This window comes from Antedon bifida, chromosome 5 (genome assembly GCF_963402885.1).
Source record: "Antedon bifida chromosome 5, ecAntBifi1.1, whole genome shotgun sequence".
In the NCBI taxonomy this organism is placed as follows: domain Eukaryota; kingdom Metazoa; phylum Echinodermata; class Crinoidea; order Comatulida; family Antedonidae; genus Antedon; species Antedon bifida.
The window spans coordinates 28,779,291-28,793,884 of record NC_136230.1 but is presented as its reverse complement, the minus strand read 5'-3'; the positions used below and the strand labels follow the sequence as shown (position 1 = coordinate 28,793,884).

Sequence of the window (14,594 nt, the reverse complement as noted above, 5' to 3'; positions counted from 1 at the left end):
AGTTTGACAAAACAAGTGTGATGTGCCCAAATATGGTAATGATATGCCCATATATGGTAGTAGTGATATATGGGCACATCACATTTTTTTGATAGTGTAGACAGAGCTTAAGAAGACTGTCAAGTGACTCGATCATAGTGTAATTGTACCTGCATGTTTTAACATTTTAGTGTTTTTACACATTAATATTGTTTTGTATCTTGTATTTTTTGCATGTGACTATTTTCATCGTGATTTTTTAAACCCTGGAATACGAATTTCAAGTACATGATGTATTTGACAATCGTCCAATCAAATGACAAGAATCTACTTAGGTGTGTTATTATACTAAATACATTTCAATATTCAAAATGATATTTGATTTAATAACGTGAGACTCTTCACTTTATTCCTCATAAGGAATTTCGGGAATTTAATTCGACCAATAGCCATCTCTTGCAACTTCTTACGATCCACCTGTAAACAAAATAAGTTGTCACGATATAAATGTACATACATATAGCAAGGATGTAATACGTAACAGTTGTATTGTGTAAGCACGTTTTCTGTTTACGTATCCCATATCTTTGTATACCACCGGTTTGATATCGTAATGCTGATGACGTAATCAATACAAAATAATTGATCCTTTATAGCCTAAAATATATATAGTATCCATAATTTATACATTATACAATACAAAGTAAATAATTTATACATAGTACCTTTCCCGAAGCTAGGGATGGGAAGGAGTCAAAAATGAGAAAGCACGATGGCTGGAGAAAATGTGGTATCTGAAAATTATTTAAAAAAAAACCATTTTCATAAACAATTAAGAATGAACAATGACTTCTTGTATTTTGATATTACTTGAAGTTGATACCTTTCCTTCAAAGAAAAGTTGTCAGTTCTTCTTCGGTGACATTGTAACCTTCATTTAATCTGAAATAGTTATTTTTTGAATTTGTAATTATGAAATTGTGTTTTCTGTTAATTTAATTATTTGGTTTTATAACAGTTTAGTAGACTCGTGTTACTTGATTTGAGGATTGTGGGTCACATGATACTAAATAAATGTTCTATTGCACTCTTAACGTCATCGAGAGTGACTGATCAACATGTAGTGGACCTTATATACACACTCGCGTGGTATTAGATCAACAATGAAATAGTCTTTATTTTAATTGCATAAGCGAGTTTCAGTTTTGGTAGAAATAAAAAAAAATACTCACGTAACACATGCACATATATCTTCACCGACCCTTTGATCTGGTATTGCTAAAACCTGTGATATTTGAAAAACAATATGCGAACTTCCATTATTGAAAAACAACTTCCAGAATTGTGTTAGATCAGCGTGGAGTATTTTTTTTAAACAATTCTGGGAACGTGCTTGATAAGCCTACCGTAAAACATGTATGAAAATATTAATGATTGCTAATAATGAATGTTGTAAACATCTAATTTTCTTCAAAGCGCGGGAGAATAATCCCGCGCTTTGGAGAACACGATTCATGTATATCTGCAGAAAAAACACAGTACCTGCGCAATATTTACGGCCGGATGATTGATTAAACTTTCAACTTCTGATGGAAGAATATTGTTACCGTATCTGATAATTATGTCCTGAAAAAACAATAATTTAGCGTCGTCAATCTAGAATCAAGATAAGCATTGGTTGAACTTAGGACGATGTAACTTTAACCAGATTCCAGTACCTTAATTCGACCAACTATTGTCAGGTAACCATCTGCACTTAGCTTACCAACATCTCTGAAAAAAAATTAAGAACATTTATTCTTATTAGGTTTTCAGGCACAAAACATACTATTTGAATTGGTATACTTAATATATTAAGTACATGTCAAAGTTGTGATAGTACCCCATTTTAATCCATCCATGTTCTGTGATCGTTTGTTTTGTTCTATCAATATCACCATAGTACCCTCTGAATGCAATCGGACTTCGTACCCATACCTCTCCATTTTCTCCCACTTCTACGGGACAGCCTTCTTTATTAACTATTTGAAGCTGAAACAAAATATTGTACATTTTTCTCAATGATGAATGATTCCCGTTTGTGACGTTCATCTTGTGCAATTTCTCTTCGCGAGTAGTTTTGTGCTAATTTGACTCGGCATTTGGTTTTTAGTCATTTTCCATTTTGTAATTGTATATGATATTTTTATATTTGAAATTTCTTATTTGTGTTTTTTATATACCTAGTACTTTGATCATGATATTAAATAAATGAATAAATAACAATTTAACATGCAAACAGGTTGGCAAAAACAAAGATAAATATAAAGTGGCCTTACTTCAATATTTGGAAAAGGGTGACCTGATGTACTCCAAACATCTGGACTATCATCGACTGTCAAAGACTCCATAAATTCAATATAGGATAATAATAATTGGAAACGTAGTGAAAGCAGCAATACACAATATATTAAATTGAAAGAGTAACAGGATACTCAGCATACCTGTGACAATATTTTCTTGAACGTTTGAGGGTTATGACCAAATAGCAGGTTAGCCTGAAGAAAAATAACACTGTTTACATTTTAAAAATTACATGCAAATACGCCTATATGGATAACCATATGGATGAACTCTTCCTTTGCAACAAGGTGTATTATACTTATTTACAGTGGAATAAACAAACGCACTCAAAATAATAAAATGCATGGGATCTTGATATATTTTCTTTGGTTGAAAAGGACATGTTTATTCACAAAGTCATTGTCGTGTTTTTATGCATTTGATTTTCCAATAAAACTGAATAATGGTTGTTAAACGATCGTCCACAATTTTTTTTTGTAACTGTAACTGTGTTTGTATGTCTATATACTGTAAATCAGATAGCAGGTAGTAGTAGTATTCTTCACTTAATATACAATGTCATCTTCAGTTAATATATAATGCCATCTTCAGATAACATATAATTTCATATTCAGTTATTAATATATAATGCCATCTTCAGTTAATATATAATGCAGGTGTATATTAACATCTTCTGTCAACTTAATGGCTTCCATGGTCCAGTGTGAGTTCAAATCGTTAATATGGTTAGTGGAAATCCGTGAAGTCATTTAGAACAACAAATAAAATGTATATTATATTAACACGTTATTCAGCATAAGGAGTGTCTTGTGATTGAATTCGACCAATAGCCATCTCTTGGAGCTTCTTACGATCCACCTGTAAATGATAATCATAACATATTTGTTTATATCAACTTGTAATTGTGGAGAGAGTAAAAATGTATTCCTACTTTGCAGACACCTAATATTTATTATATGCCTAAAAGTGGTGACGCGATCTATATATCGATTGATCTATTATCGATTGATCTATTATCGATTGATCTACTATCGATTGATCTATTATCAATTGATCTACCATCAACTGATCTATTATCGATTTATCTAATATCGATTAATCTATCATCGATTGATCTATTTTCGATTGATCTACTACACAAGATGAACAAGGTTAACATTACAACCATTATTAACAAAACAAACCATACGACATTACCTTTCCTGAAGCACTAAATGGGAAGGAGTGAAAAATTAAAAAGTAAGATAGCTGAATTAAATCTGACATCTGAAATAGAAAGATTCAAAAAATAAGATTGTCGAACATAAATAAAAAAAGGAAATTTCGGAACTGAAATCGTTTCTTTTACAAGCACCAACAAATGAGTCTTATTTGTTGTGTGTTTATTATTTTGATATAACTTAAAGTTGATACCTTTCCTTCAAAGAAAGTTTTCAGTTCTTTTTCGGTGACATTGAAACCTTCATTTAATCTGAAAAATAATAAATCAAATTTGGTTAAAATAAGAAATACTTATAGATTATAATTTAATTTATGTTAGTGTTTCATTTTGTATTCTGAGTATGTTGCAGACATATTTTTAGTTTAGGAAGAAATGAAAACAAACTTACGTAACACATATACAAACATCTTCACCGATCCTGTAATCTCGAATTGGTATAACCTGTCATAAAAATCACCTTTTCTTGATCAAAATACAACTTTTTTCTTGCAGTAATAAATTTAATTTGTAAATAAATCGAGTAAAAATTGGATTTGATTAGTTATACACTTTACCTGCGCAATATTTACGGCTGGATGAGTTATTACTAAACTTTCCACTTCTGATGGATGGATATTCGAACCGTTTCTGATAATTATGTCCTGAAAATAATATTCTAACTTGGTAACGAGAATAACATTGTGTTAAACTGTAGGATAGTAGGCCTACATTTTATATCAGTACCTTAATTCGACCAACTATTGTCAGGTAGCCATCTGCACTTAGCTTACCAACATCTCTAAACAAAAAAAAACAAAAGAAATGTGTTATATCTTGGTATATAATGTACTTAATATAAAGTATAATAGATAATAAGAAAAGTTGTGATAGTACCCCATTTTAATCCATCCATTTTCAGTGATCATCTGTTTTGTTTTCTCAATATCACCATAGTAACCTCTGAACGCAAACGGACTTCGTACCCATACCTCTCCTCTTTCTTCGATGTCTACGGGGCATCCATCTTCATCAACTATTTTAAGCTGAAAAGAAAAAGTTGGATTTGAAATGTGTATGATGTCGGAATAGGAGCACACAAGTTGCGACTAACGGTAAGATCCGATTGTCATTACCTCAACATGTGGTAAGATGCGACCTGTTGTATTCCAAACCTCTGAACTATCATTGACTGTCATCGAGCTTACTCTGGGGGTTTCTGTTGATCCATAAAGATTCTAGAGAAAAACAATAAACGTTTCGTTATGTTTCGCTATGACTAATAAAACTTCAAAAGGTTGATAGGCATGCGCAGACAGTTTACATACCAACGTAAGAATTCCACGCTTTTTGTTCAACTCTAAAATAACATCCGGCGGGATGGGTGAACCACAAACAAAACCTAATTAAAAAATGTTAAAATATGATTATTTCTCCGCAGCATATTACGTTTAATATGTACCTACTAAAATGTCTATAATGTATACTAATTTACCTGATTTCAATGAAGACAGGTCGTATCTATCACATATAGGATTATACGCAAGATCAACCAGACCACCAATCTTCAATGAGAAGAACATGCATCTAAAAAACAATTTAGATGACAGCGGTCAACGACAGTGCATGGTAGGCCTACCGATGGTAACATGGGTATGTAGGCTAGAATTTGTATTACTTATACTGTTACCTCTCGGCTTCGACAGCCTGAACAAACGTCTCGAATGTGTAGGTTGGTGAAGGAAACACTGCAGTTGTACCGAACAGAAGTGGCGCTACTTGGCTCATCTGCGTTGCCACAGTATTTGCCATGTTACTGCTACATACTAATTTATTGATCTTACGAAATGAATAAATAAATAAAATCATTAATTATTAATTATAAACGTTACCATTATCGTCATTCACGTCACATTTACATGTGTAAGAATGTTTTCCACTAGGGCGACGACGAATTTTTTCAAACTATGCAACCAATCACAGATCAGGAATTTTCGATTGGCGCGAATAAATTTACGTAAAGGGGGAAACAGGCGGTCACCACGGCCATATTTTTGTATATACATGGCGTGTCCATACATTTCAGAAAACATGAAGTTCAAATACGTTTTAGCATACTTGTTTATCGTCAAATTGATCTGGTACAAAGAGGTTGCCATTGAGTGTTTTGAAATGAGTATACGGTACCAATTTCGGTGATCCTGTTGTTCCCTGTTGAAATAAAAGAACTCCCATAAACTCACTGAGTAAGACTCGCTCTTGGCGCTCAAAATACCTTCCATGACTTCCATCACATGCCAATACATTTAATAAAATGCAAATAGTTGCTTATGGCTGCTATAGTTAAATTTAAATCATTAATTTGTATTAAGTTTAATGTAATATTTTGTACCGATGTCATACTAAAGTAACTGACGTCATCAATTGTCACTCTCATTGCTACTTTTGCTACCTCCTCCTCACATCCAGAAATAGATATATCATCAAGATTCAAAGTTCCACTGAAAAAATAATACATTTGAAATTACAAACCAGACACGTATACTTTTTCTAGACCAACACTTTTTAAGTTCTATTTTTATATTTACATACAGGCCTATTACTTACCTTTTACAATTTGAACCGGTGGCTATGACTTTCTTCAAGTTAGGTAACCTAAAAACATTACAGTATTTAAAAAGTGTTTTATCAAGCTTCCCTCTACATGCCATAATTAATGATCCATTACCTAATTGATATTCTAATTGTCCAATACTCACTGTTTTGAATTTAAGTCACCTGGAATACTTTCACTTAACTCTGGAATCATTTCACAAGCCATTGAGTAAAGTGTGTCCGGGCTACGAGTTATGAACAACGCTTTGCACGATACCTGCAGTAGAGATTTATTTTGCGAATTAAATATAGGCTTTTATGTCCTAGTGAGACAATTATTTACTTCTACTTAGGCCTATCATAATGCTTTTTTATTCCCATTTATCAAAACTGTAGAACACTAAGGACATTAGCGCCGGATAACGGTTTTTTATGATAAATTCAATTCTATACGCATGTTTTAAAATTACACTATGAATTTATTATAATACAATACCAATTGGAAACTTTATGATATATGATAAATAATTCATACCTGTTTCATTATTTTCTTAAAAGTTTGAGGAGTATGACCAATAAGCAGATTAGCCTGAAAAACCAAATCATAAAGGAAGTATAGTACTTCCTCAGTGTTTGTCCGAATAAACTGTTATTAGTAGGCCTAAGGTTACACATCAATCACATTGTAGACATTTAAATATTTAAAATGTTTTCGACAGAACAGTCTAGATAGAAACCTCATCCTCATATCAGGTCTGTATACGTTGATGTGTTTAATTAATGCTGAGGTACCTACCACACCTACGCCTATTGCTCTCGCTGCACCTGTAATAAGCGGCCATTCTACGTGGTTAGCACCTATAACAGCTATACGATCACCGCGACGAAGACCAAGTTTGAGTAGGAACCCGGCTGCTAAGTATATTACCTAAAAAGATAGAACGAAATATACATATTAGTTAAGATTTTACATTTTACAGTCAAACAAACTCGAGAAACACGTCACGTTACGCGCACGCAAAGCAATTCAATAACCACACAATTTCTTCTATTTAGAAAAACCAGCATACTATTTGTTTTTTTAAATGTGGTTACTTGTTTCAAACAAAACATTACATATCATTCATATTATAAATAAAGTATGATGTAATCGTATGTTATTATTCATTTATTAGTGATCAAAGCGATGCATTTCACAATATTTCCAGTATGTATAAGTACATTAATATTTAATTAAGGTACTCACCCTTTTCTTATATTCAGCAAATGTAACTCGTTCATTATCACTGACAAAGACAAGCATTTCTCTGTCCGGATTTGTCTTCACCCTCTCTTCCAACATTTCGTGCATCGTCAGCCCAATAAAGGGCTTCAGACTGGGGGCATGGACGTAGCTCTTGTTTCGCAAAAAAGCCATACTAGATAACTAGCGAATTCTACTAGGATGAGTCTCACAGTGGATAACAAATAGCTTTTAAACTAGACTAGACTGATCAGCAGCGGAAGCGATGGTAAATTATTGATAGACTGACATATCAGAAAAGTTCACATAATGTATTCTGTCGAATAGAATTATACAAAAAACTATGGAAGGCAATCGTCGCCAAAAATACCGTCTATATAAATCAGCTAAAAGTGTTTTAAAATGAGTTTACACAAACGTTAAAAAATGACGAGCATAATCTAATACAATATGAAATAAAAAATGGAACGTATGTGTTTGTGAATACAAATGAAGAAATTATACAATAAAATGACTTTATTTGATTAAATATACGGGTAGGATACTAAAATAGAATGTAAATGTCAATATACGATATGATAATATTAGTCATTTTAACCACGAGGTAGAAATTAGCTAGTTTTGGGTTTTTTTTCCTGAGTAAGATTCGATAACCAGACAATAGAGCCAATTAAAGGAACACTAAAATATTAACTAACATCCTTAAGCCTAACTTAACTTCTACGGCCACCAGTGAAGCGGTTACTCAGATCGACACACCACCGGGGCGAAACTTCCCTTATTTTCGAATACGGTAACATACTACGCGCTACATCCGAAAAACATTATCAATTTATTGTGTATTTCGTGAAATATATCAATCTACAGACATTTAAATAATTAATGTATAAAGACTTATTTTTCATAAGGCGTTTCTGGTAATTTAATTCGACCAATAGCCATCTCTTGTAGCTTCTTACGCTCCACCTGTAAAAACAACATGATTTTGTGATTTTAAATAATTTTTGTATTTGCTAAGCATTTAGAAAAACACATGTGTATGCCATAACATTACCTTTCCTGAGGCGCCAGCTGGGAAAGAGTCAAAGATGAGAAAGTAAGATGGCTGGATTAAATCCGACATCTGAAAAAAACAAATTTCGATAATTATCGTCAAATTTAATAAGTTCAAATTTTGTATACACATTTATATTTCGATAAACCAATTATCAAGTACTGTACTCACGTGAGCATCGAGAGAGGGGGCACCAGCTGAAAGCTGAACGTCAGGCGAGTGATGACGCGAATCACCGAGCCATGACGAATGACAGAAGGTTAGGCTATTGAAAATAGTCGAAACGTAGCAAGTGAGTACTTGATAATTGGTTTATCAAAAGTTAAATTTTGTATACAATATTGTTTTTAAACCAGATGACATTTTTCGTGATTGTATTGAGAGAAAATATTAGAATTTCAATGAATCCTGATTTCTTGTGTTTATTTAAGGTAACTTGAGGTTTTATACCTTTCCTTCAAAGAAAGTTTTCAGTTCTTCTTCGGTGACTTTGAAACCTTCATTTAATCTGAAATAATATTCAGTTTTCTTTTTTAAAAGAATTCATAATCATGCAAAACTGTTGAAAATAATGTAAAATAATTATATATATATTTATTTCATTATATAAACGATTTTCAGTTTTAGTAGAAATTCAATAATACGTACGTAACACATGCACATACATCTTCACCGACCCTGTAATCTAGAATTGGTATAACCTGTGTAAGAAAAAAAACTATTACATGTATTTCAGTATACAAACCTAATATTGCAACATTGGGTTTGTTCTCCAAAGCCCGTAAGAATCATCCTGCGCTTTGGAGAACAGAATATTGGTATAATGTATGTGCAGAAACATGAATAACGTTATCATTTCTCTAGGACGTAACGCAAGTGTGTTGACCAATGACAAGCGACAGTTCGAATAATACATCGCTCTTGTGATTGGTCAACTAACTTACGTTGCGTTACGTCCTTGTGTTGCGTCTATGGGAACCAAGCATTTACCTGTGCACTGTTTACGGCTGGATGACACATTACTAAACTCTCCACTTCTGATGGATGGATGTTGAAACCGCTTCTGATAATTATTTCCTGACAATGAAAATATTACTGTTAGTCCAGGAGCAATGTACAGTACTGACTACATATCATGTACCATAACCCGCGGTTGTCGCGCGTGTAAAATGTGTGTAATTGCCGAGTTTATGTATTTGCCCTGTGAACCATGACGTCATCACTTTGCAGCTTCCTACTGGTAAAATATGGAACTTGCCTTAAATTGAAACGATAATACTATACATTTATATGTCCATGTACCTTAATTCTACCAAGCATTGTCAGGTAGCCATCTGCACTTAGCTTACCAATATCTCTGAAAAATATAATTTATATGCACAATTCTTTTAATTGTTTTATGCCTATATGCCTTTAGCACATACTGTCTAAAGTTTGCTTATCATAATTAACTTAAGTAGGTTTTGACAATATACAATACATAACATTTTACTTTCATGTATTTCTAAAGGCCTATGATAAGTAGATTAAATTATTCTGTAAAAAAGTCTACTCCACAGGGTCCGAGGTGCTGAAAGTTATAATAAATAATAGTAAAAGTTGTTGTGATAGTACCCCGTTTTAATCCATCCGTTTTCAGTAATCGTCTGTTTTGTTTTCTCAATATCACCATAGTAACCTCTGAACGCAACCGGACTTCGTACCCATACCTCTCCTTTTTTTCCCACTTCTACGGGACATCCTTCGTCATCAACTACTTGAAGCTGAAAAATGTTGGATTTTAAACAATTATTGTTAGTGTACAATTAAAAACATAATGATATGACACAAGTTGTGACAAAGAAAAGTTGGCATTACTTCAATATTGGGTAAGGTACGTCCTGTTGTATTCCAAACCTCTTGGCCGTCATCGACTGACATTGAGCTGACGCTGGTAGTTTCTGTTGATCCATAAGAATTCTGAGGAGAAAATAAAACTTAAAATAAAACGAAAACAAATAACGGCAAATGCGCCATATACAAGTTCATCTCTGTTGCTGCTCCTCACGCCATGTATAATTTCACATCGCCTAGAGAGTGTCCCCACACCGGTATTATTTAACGCACCTGAGTTTTGCTACGCGATGTAAAGGTAGATTACTTTATACGCACCAACAAGCGAAATCCATACTTTTTGTTCAACTCAAAAATAACATCTGGCGGAATGTGCGAACCACTGGTCACACCTTTAACAACAACAAAACACCGCAAAATATTTATTTTTCCCCCTCGATTTTCTAAGATAGATAATGTTAAATATGTCCATAACTATACTTATATAAATAGAAGTTATACTGGTTATTACCGAATTTCAATGAAGACAGGTCGTACTTGTCACAAATAGGATTATACGCAAGATTAACCACACCATCTATCATCAGCAAGAAGGAGTTGCATCTAATAAAGAAGATCAGTAGGCCTACAGTAATACCATTGAAAACCGTGCAAAGATCGAGACGCATATTTAATTTCGATCGATGCAAGCATTAAACAATGATAATCGTTGTACGTTTTAAACGCATATTTACTTTACCTTTCTGCTTCGACGGCCTGAACAAACTTTTCAAATGTGTAGCTTGGTGAAGGAAACACTGAAGTTGTACCAAAAAGAAGTGGCGCTACTTGACTCAGTTTACTTGCTCCAACATAGGCCATGTTACCAACGCATGCAAATATACTGACCTTAGATTAAAAAAAGGGATCATTATTATTATTAAACATCTTCAACATCATCCTCATCTTCAACATCATCCTCGTCATTATTATTATTATTATTATTATTATTATTATTATTATTACTTGTATAGCGCACATTTATACAACATTTAATTATAATCAGCGGCGCTTCACATCAATTAGTATCGTAACATTGTTTGAAATATAGTGCTTTTAAATCAACATCATCCTCGTCATCAACGTCATCCTCGTCATCAACGTCATCCTCGCCATCAACAACATCCTCGTCATCAACGTCATCCTTGTCATCAACGTCATCCTCTTCATCAACGTCATCCTCTTCATCAACGACATCCTCGTCATAACCGTCATTCTCGTCACCAACGTCATCCTCGTCATCAACGCTATCCCCATCTCCTTCCCATCATCATCGTAAGATAATCATCATCAGTGTCTTGTTATCGCTTGACGTCATCATACCATCTTCGTGTTTTAATGTTCTAGCCGCAGCACACATTCATACGTTTTCTCGGTAATGTTCGTCATCTCACAAATCGCTCTCTATTAATATTTGCATGGAGCAACCTTAGAAAAATAATAGGCCTTATAGACATACATGTTCCTCGTTAAATTGATCTGGCACAAATATGTTGTCGTTGAGTGTTTTGAAATGGGTAAACGGTACTAATTTCGGTGATCCAGTTGTGCCCTGTGGGTCATAAGGTCAATTATTGTTAAATCTTGAAACAATAAATACAAATTCCGTAAGTGACACTAGTATAGTCTCATAATCTTGGGAATTACAGAATGATACGAATATTACATTAATATTAATTAATGAAGTTCACTTTTCCCAGATTCAATATTTATTATTATAATATTTATAATATAATAATTTATAATTATGCGGATTTATCTATTGAATCACTTAACAATTAGTTATTTTATATTATTTAAAGCATTTTAGCAATGTTTAGCCTCAATTGATAATACAAGTTTAATCATATTTCTTACTGATGTCATACTAAAATGACTGACGTCATCAATTGTCACTTTTTTCGCCGCTTTTGCTACTTCTTCTTCACATCCAGAAATAGAAATATCATCGAGATTCAACGTTCCACTGAAAAAAGATGAAGACAAAAGTTAACTTTGTAAACTAAATACACTTTAATTTAGATTATCGTTTTATCGAAAGTAGGCCTACTTACTGTACCTTTTACAATTTGAACCAGCGGCTATGACCTTCTTCAAGTCGGGGAACCTAAAACACAAATAGACAGCTAATAATAACTAGTTATTTTGACCATAATATCAGTGATATTGTATTGTATTATCCATATGAACTTAATAATAACCTAATAATTATATACTCACTGTTTTGAATTTAAGTCACCTGGAATACTTTCACTTAACTCTGGAATCATTTCGCAAACCATCGGGTAAAGTGTGTCAGGGCTACGAGTTATGAACAGCGCTTTGCACGACACCTGGCAATATGTAAATTTATAAATAGTTATAATACTGTATGATGAAACGTTAGAAAGCTGACGACCGCAATAAGTCATTATTACGGAACTCTAGTTGTGGATTCTTTAATATTGGCATGATCTGAGTCTTAATAAGTTTTTCTATTTTAAAAAAAAAAGATATTATCCTAACAAATATGAGTGGAGTTGTGGCTTGGTGGTTATGATACTTGGCTACCACTCCAAGGGTCCTGGGCTGAAGTCCCGTCACATTTCAGGATAAAATTACAACTCCACTCTCCCAAAGACTTGTAATAAGACTTTGTTATGTAGAGCATCTTGTGTATATGTTTGTCTTGTGGATCTCTGAGGGTCCCTAATGATCAGCAATTGCTGGATGGATCACCCTTATTAAATATGGTAAAAAAAAATAAAATTACTTTATAATTTATTATAAACCACACATAAATTACAATTATAATGCCTTTTTTATATAACTTTAATGGTACTAAAAACAAAATCTAAATGTCAATAGGTTAATATATAATTAACAAAGAGGTCACTTTGTAAATTTGCATATTATTACGGTATCATTTTACAGTATTATTTTTTTTTATAAGAATTATAATACATTACAATATATTATTTTTAATGTGTATTTGTACAAAAAACAATTAAAATATTTTGTCGGAAAAAAGCAATTTGTACAAAAAAACAATTAAAATATTTTGTCGGAAAAAAAAAGCTGGTTCAGGACGTTGAAAAATATTCCATAATTTTCTGGTTAATAAATGTTTTCAATACACGGCATCTAATAACGGCATGAAACTGGAATAAGAACATAGATGATTTACCTGTAATATTATTTTCTGAAAACTCCGAGGAGTATGACCAATTAGCAGATTAGCCTGAAGAAAAATAAAACGGGTTACTGACTTTATTTTAAAGGCTAAACATATTAAAGTTAGGCCTCGATAAATTTATTTTCGAGATATCAGTCGATATACAATGATATATTTTATGATATAACTACGGATGAGTATACCTACCACACCTACGCCTATAGCTCTCGCTGCACCTGTAATAAGTGGCCATTCTACGTGGTTAGCACCTATAACAGCTATACGATCACCACGACGAAGACCAAGTTTGAGTAGGAATCCGGCTGCTAAGTCTATTACCTGAAAAGATATAATTTATAGTTCAGATTCAAGGATGTAGGACTCTTGACGAACATGAAGTAGCAGCTGGCCTAATATCAGTAGTACAGATATTACATAAATAGTAAACGTTCAAACAATCTCCTTACATTAATAATATAACAAAGTGCTTGTTTTACCTCTTAAATACATTGTATATAGTAATTGTATTATAATATGTCTTTCGGGTATGAAGCGTCTCACATACACACAGAGCTAAAATAATATCTTGGACCTGCACTGTGTATGGACTCTAACCTTACGGTTTTCATTAAACACATCATTCCATGCTATCCATTCTAAACTTCTTATTTTCAAACTTTTGCATTCCTATCATCCATTTTTGTCTTGGTAAAAATGGAGGGTATTTTATATTCCTCCCCTGAGTTTATAGCCTCTCTACCCGAACACAAACAGAATAGAATAATGACTACGTCATAACTACGTTTTTAATCAATTTTATCATCATTTATATATTTTAATTAATTGTATTTTTAAAAATGTAAATGAAGGAAAATGTGGATTTTAACATCGAAATCAATCATCTTTTGTATATACAATGTAAACTATATTAAGTTATTGTACCTGCTTTTAACAATGTATTATATAAATTACCAAAAACAATATGTTTAAAAATAATATTTAAATGTAAATATTTATTGTTATACTTATAACATAACATAATAAAAATTACACAAGACAAAAAAAAACAAACAATTTCTTACCCTTTTCTTAAATTCAGCAAAAGTAACTCGTTCATTATCGGCAACAAAAACAAGCATTTCTCTGTCCGGATTTT

General features: G+C 32.7%; 1 protein-coding gene across 1 annotated transcript; it reads right to left on the bottom strand.

Moving 5' to 3' along the window:
• Positions 1–2,817: 2,817 nt before the first annotated feature.
• On the bottom strand, positions 2,818–5,666 carry LOC144843079 (medium-chain acyl-CoA ligase ACSF2, mitochondrial-like). The gene is made up of 12 exons (XM_078699763.1): positions 5,627–5,666; positions 5,211–5,359; positions 5,016–5,107; positions 4,849–4,922; positions 4,657–4,758; positions 4,418–4,566; positions 4,268–4,322; positions 4,099–4,185; positions 3,933–3,985; positions 3,736–3,793; positions 3,520–3,588; positions 2,818–3,180 (listed from the first exon to the last, which is right to left on the bottom strand). The coding sequence occupies exons 2-12, from the start codon at positions 5,330–5,332 to the stop codon at positions 3,109–3,111; spliced, it is 933 nt and encodes a 310-aa protein (XP_078555889.1). The 5' UTR covers positions 5,333–5,359; positions 5,627–5,666; the 3' UTR covers positions 2,818–3,108.
• Positions 5,667–14,594: the final 8,928 nt, after the last annotated feature.

Excerpts from the sequence above, each read along its gene's own strand:
- LOC144843079 (XM_078699763.1), bottom strand. The coding sequence starts at position 5,332 with ATGGCAAATACTGTGGCAACGCAGATGAGCCAAGTAGCGCCACTTCTG. Across the intron at positions 5,108-5,210 it reads CAGGCTGTCGAAGCCGAGAG|ATGCATGTTCTTCTCATTGA; the intron begins GTAACAGTATAA and ends ATTGTTTTTTAG. Across the intron at positions 4,567-4,656 it reads GCATCTTACCACATGTTGAG|CTTAAAATAGTTGATGAAGA; the intron begins GTAATGACAATC and ends TTTTCTTTTCAG.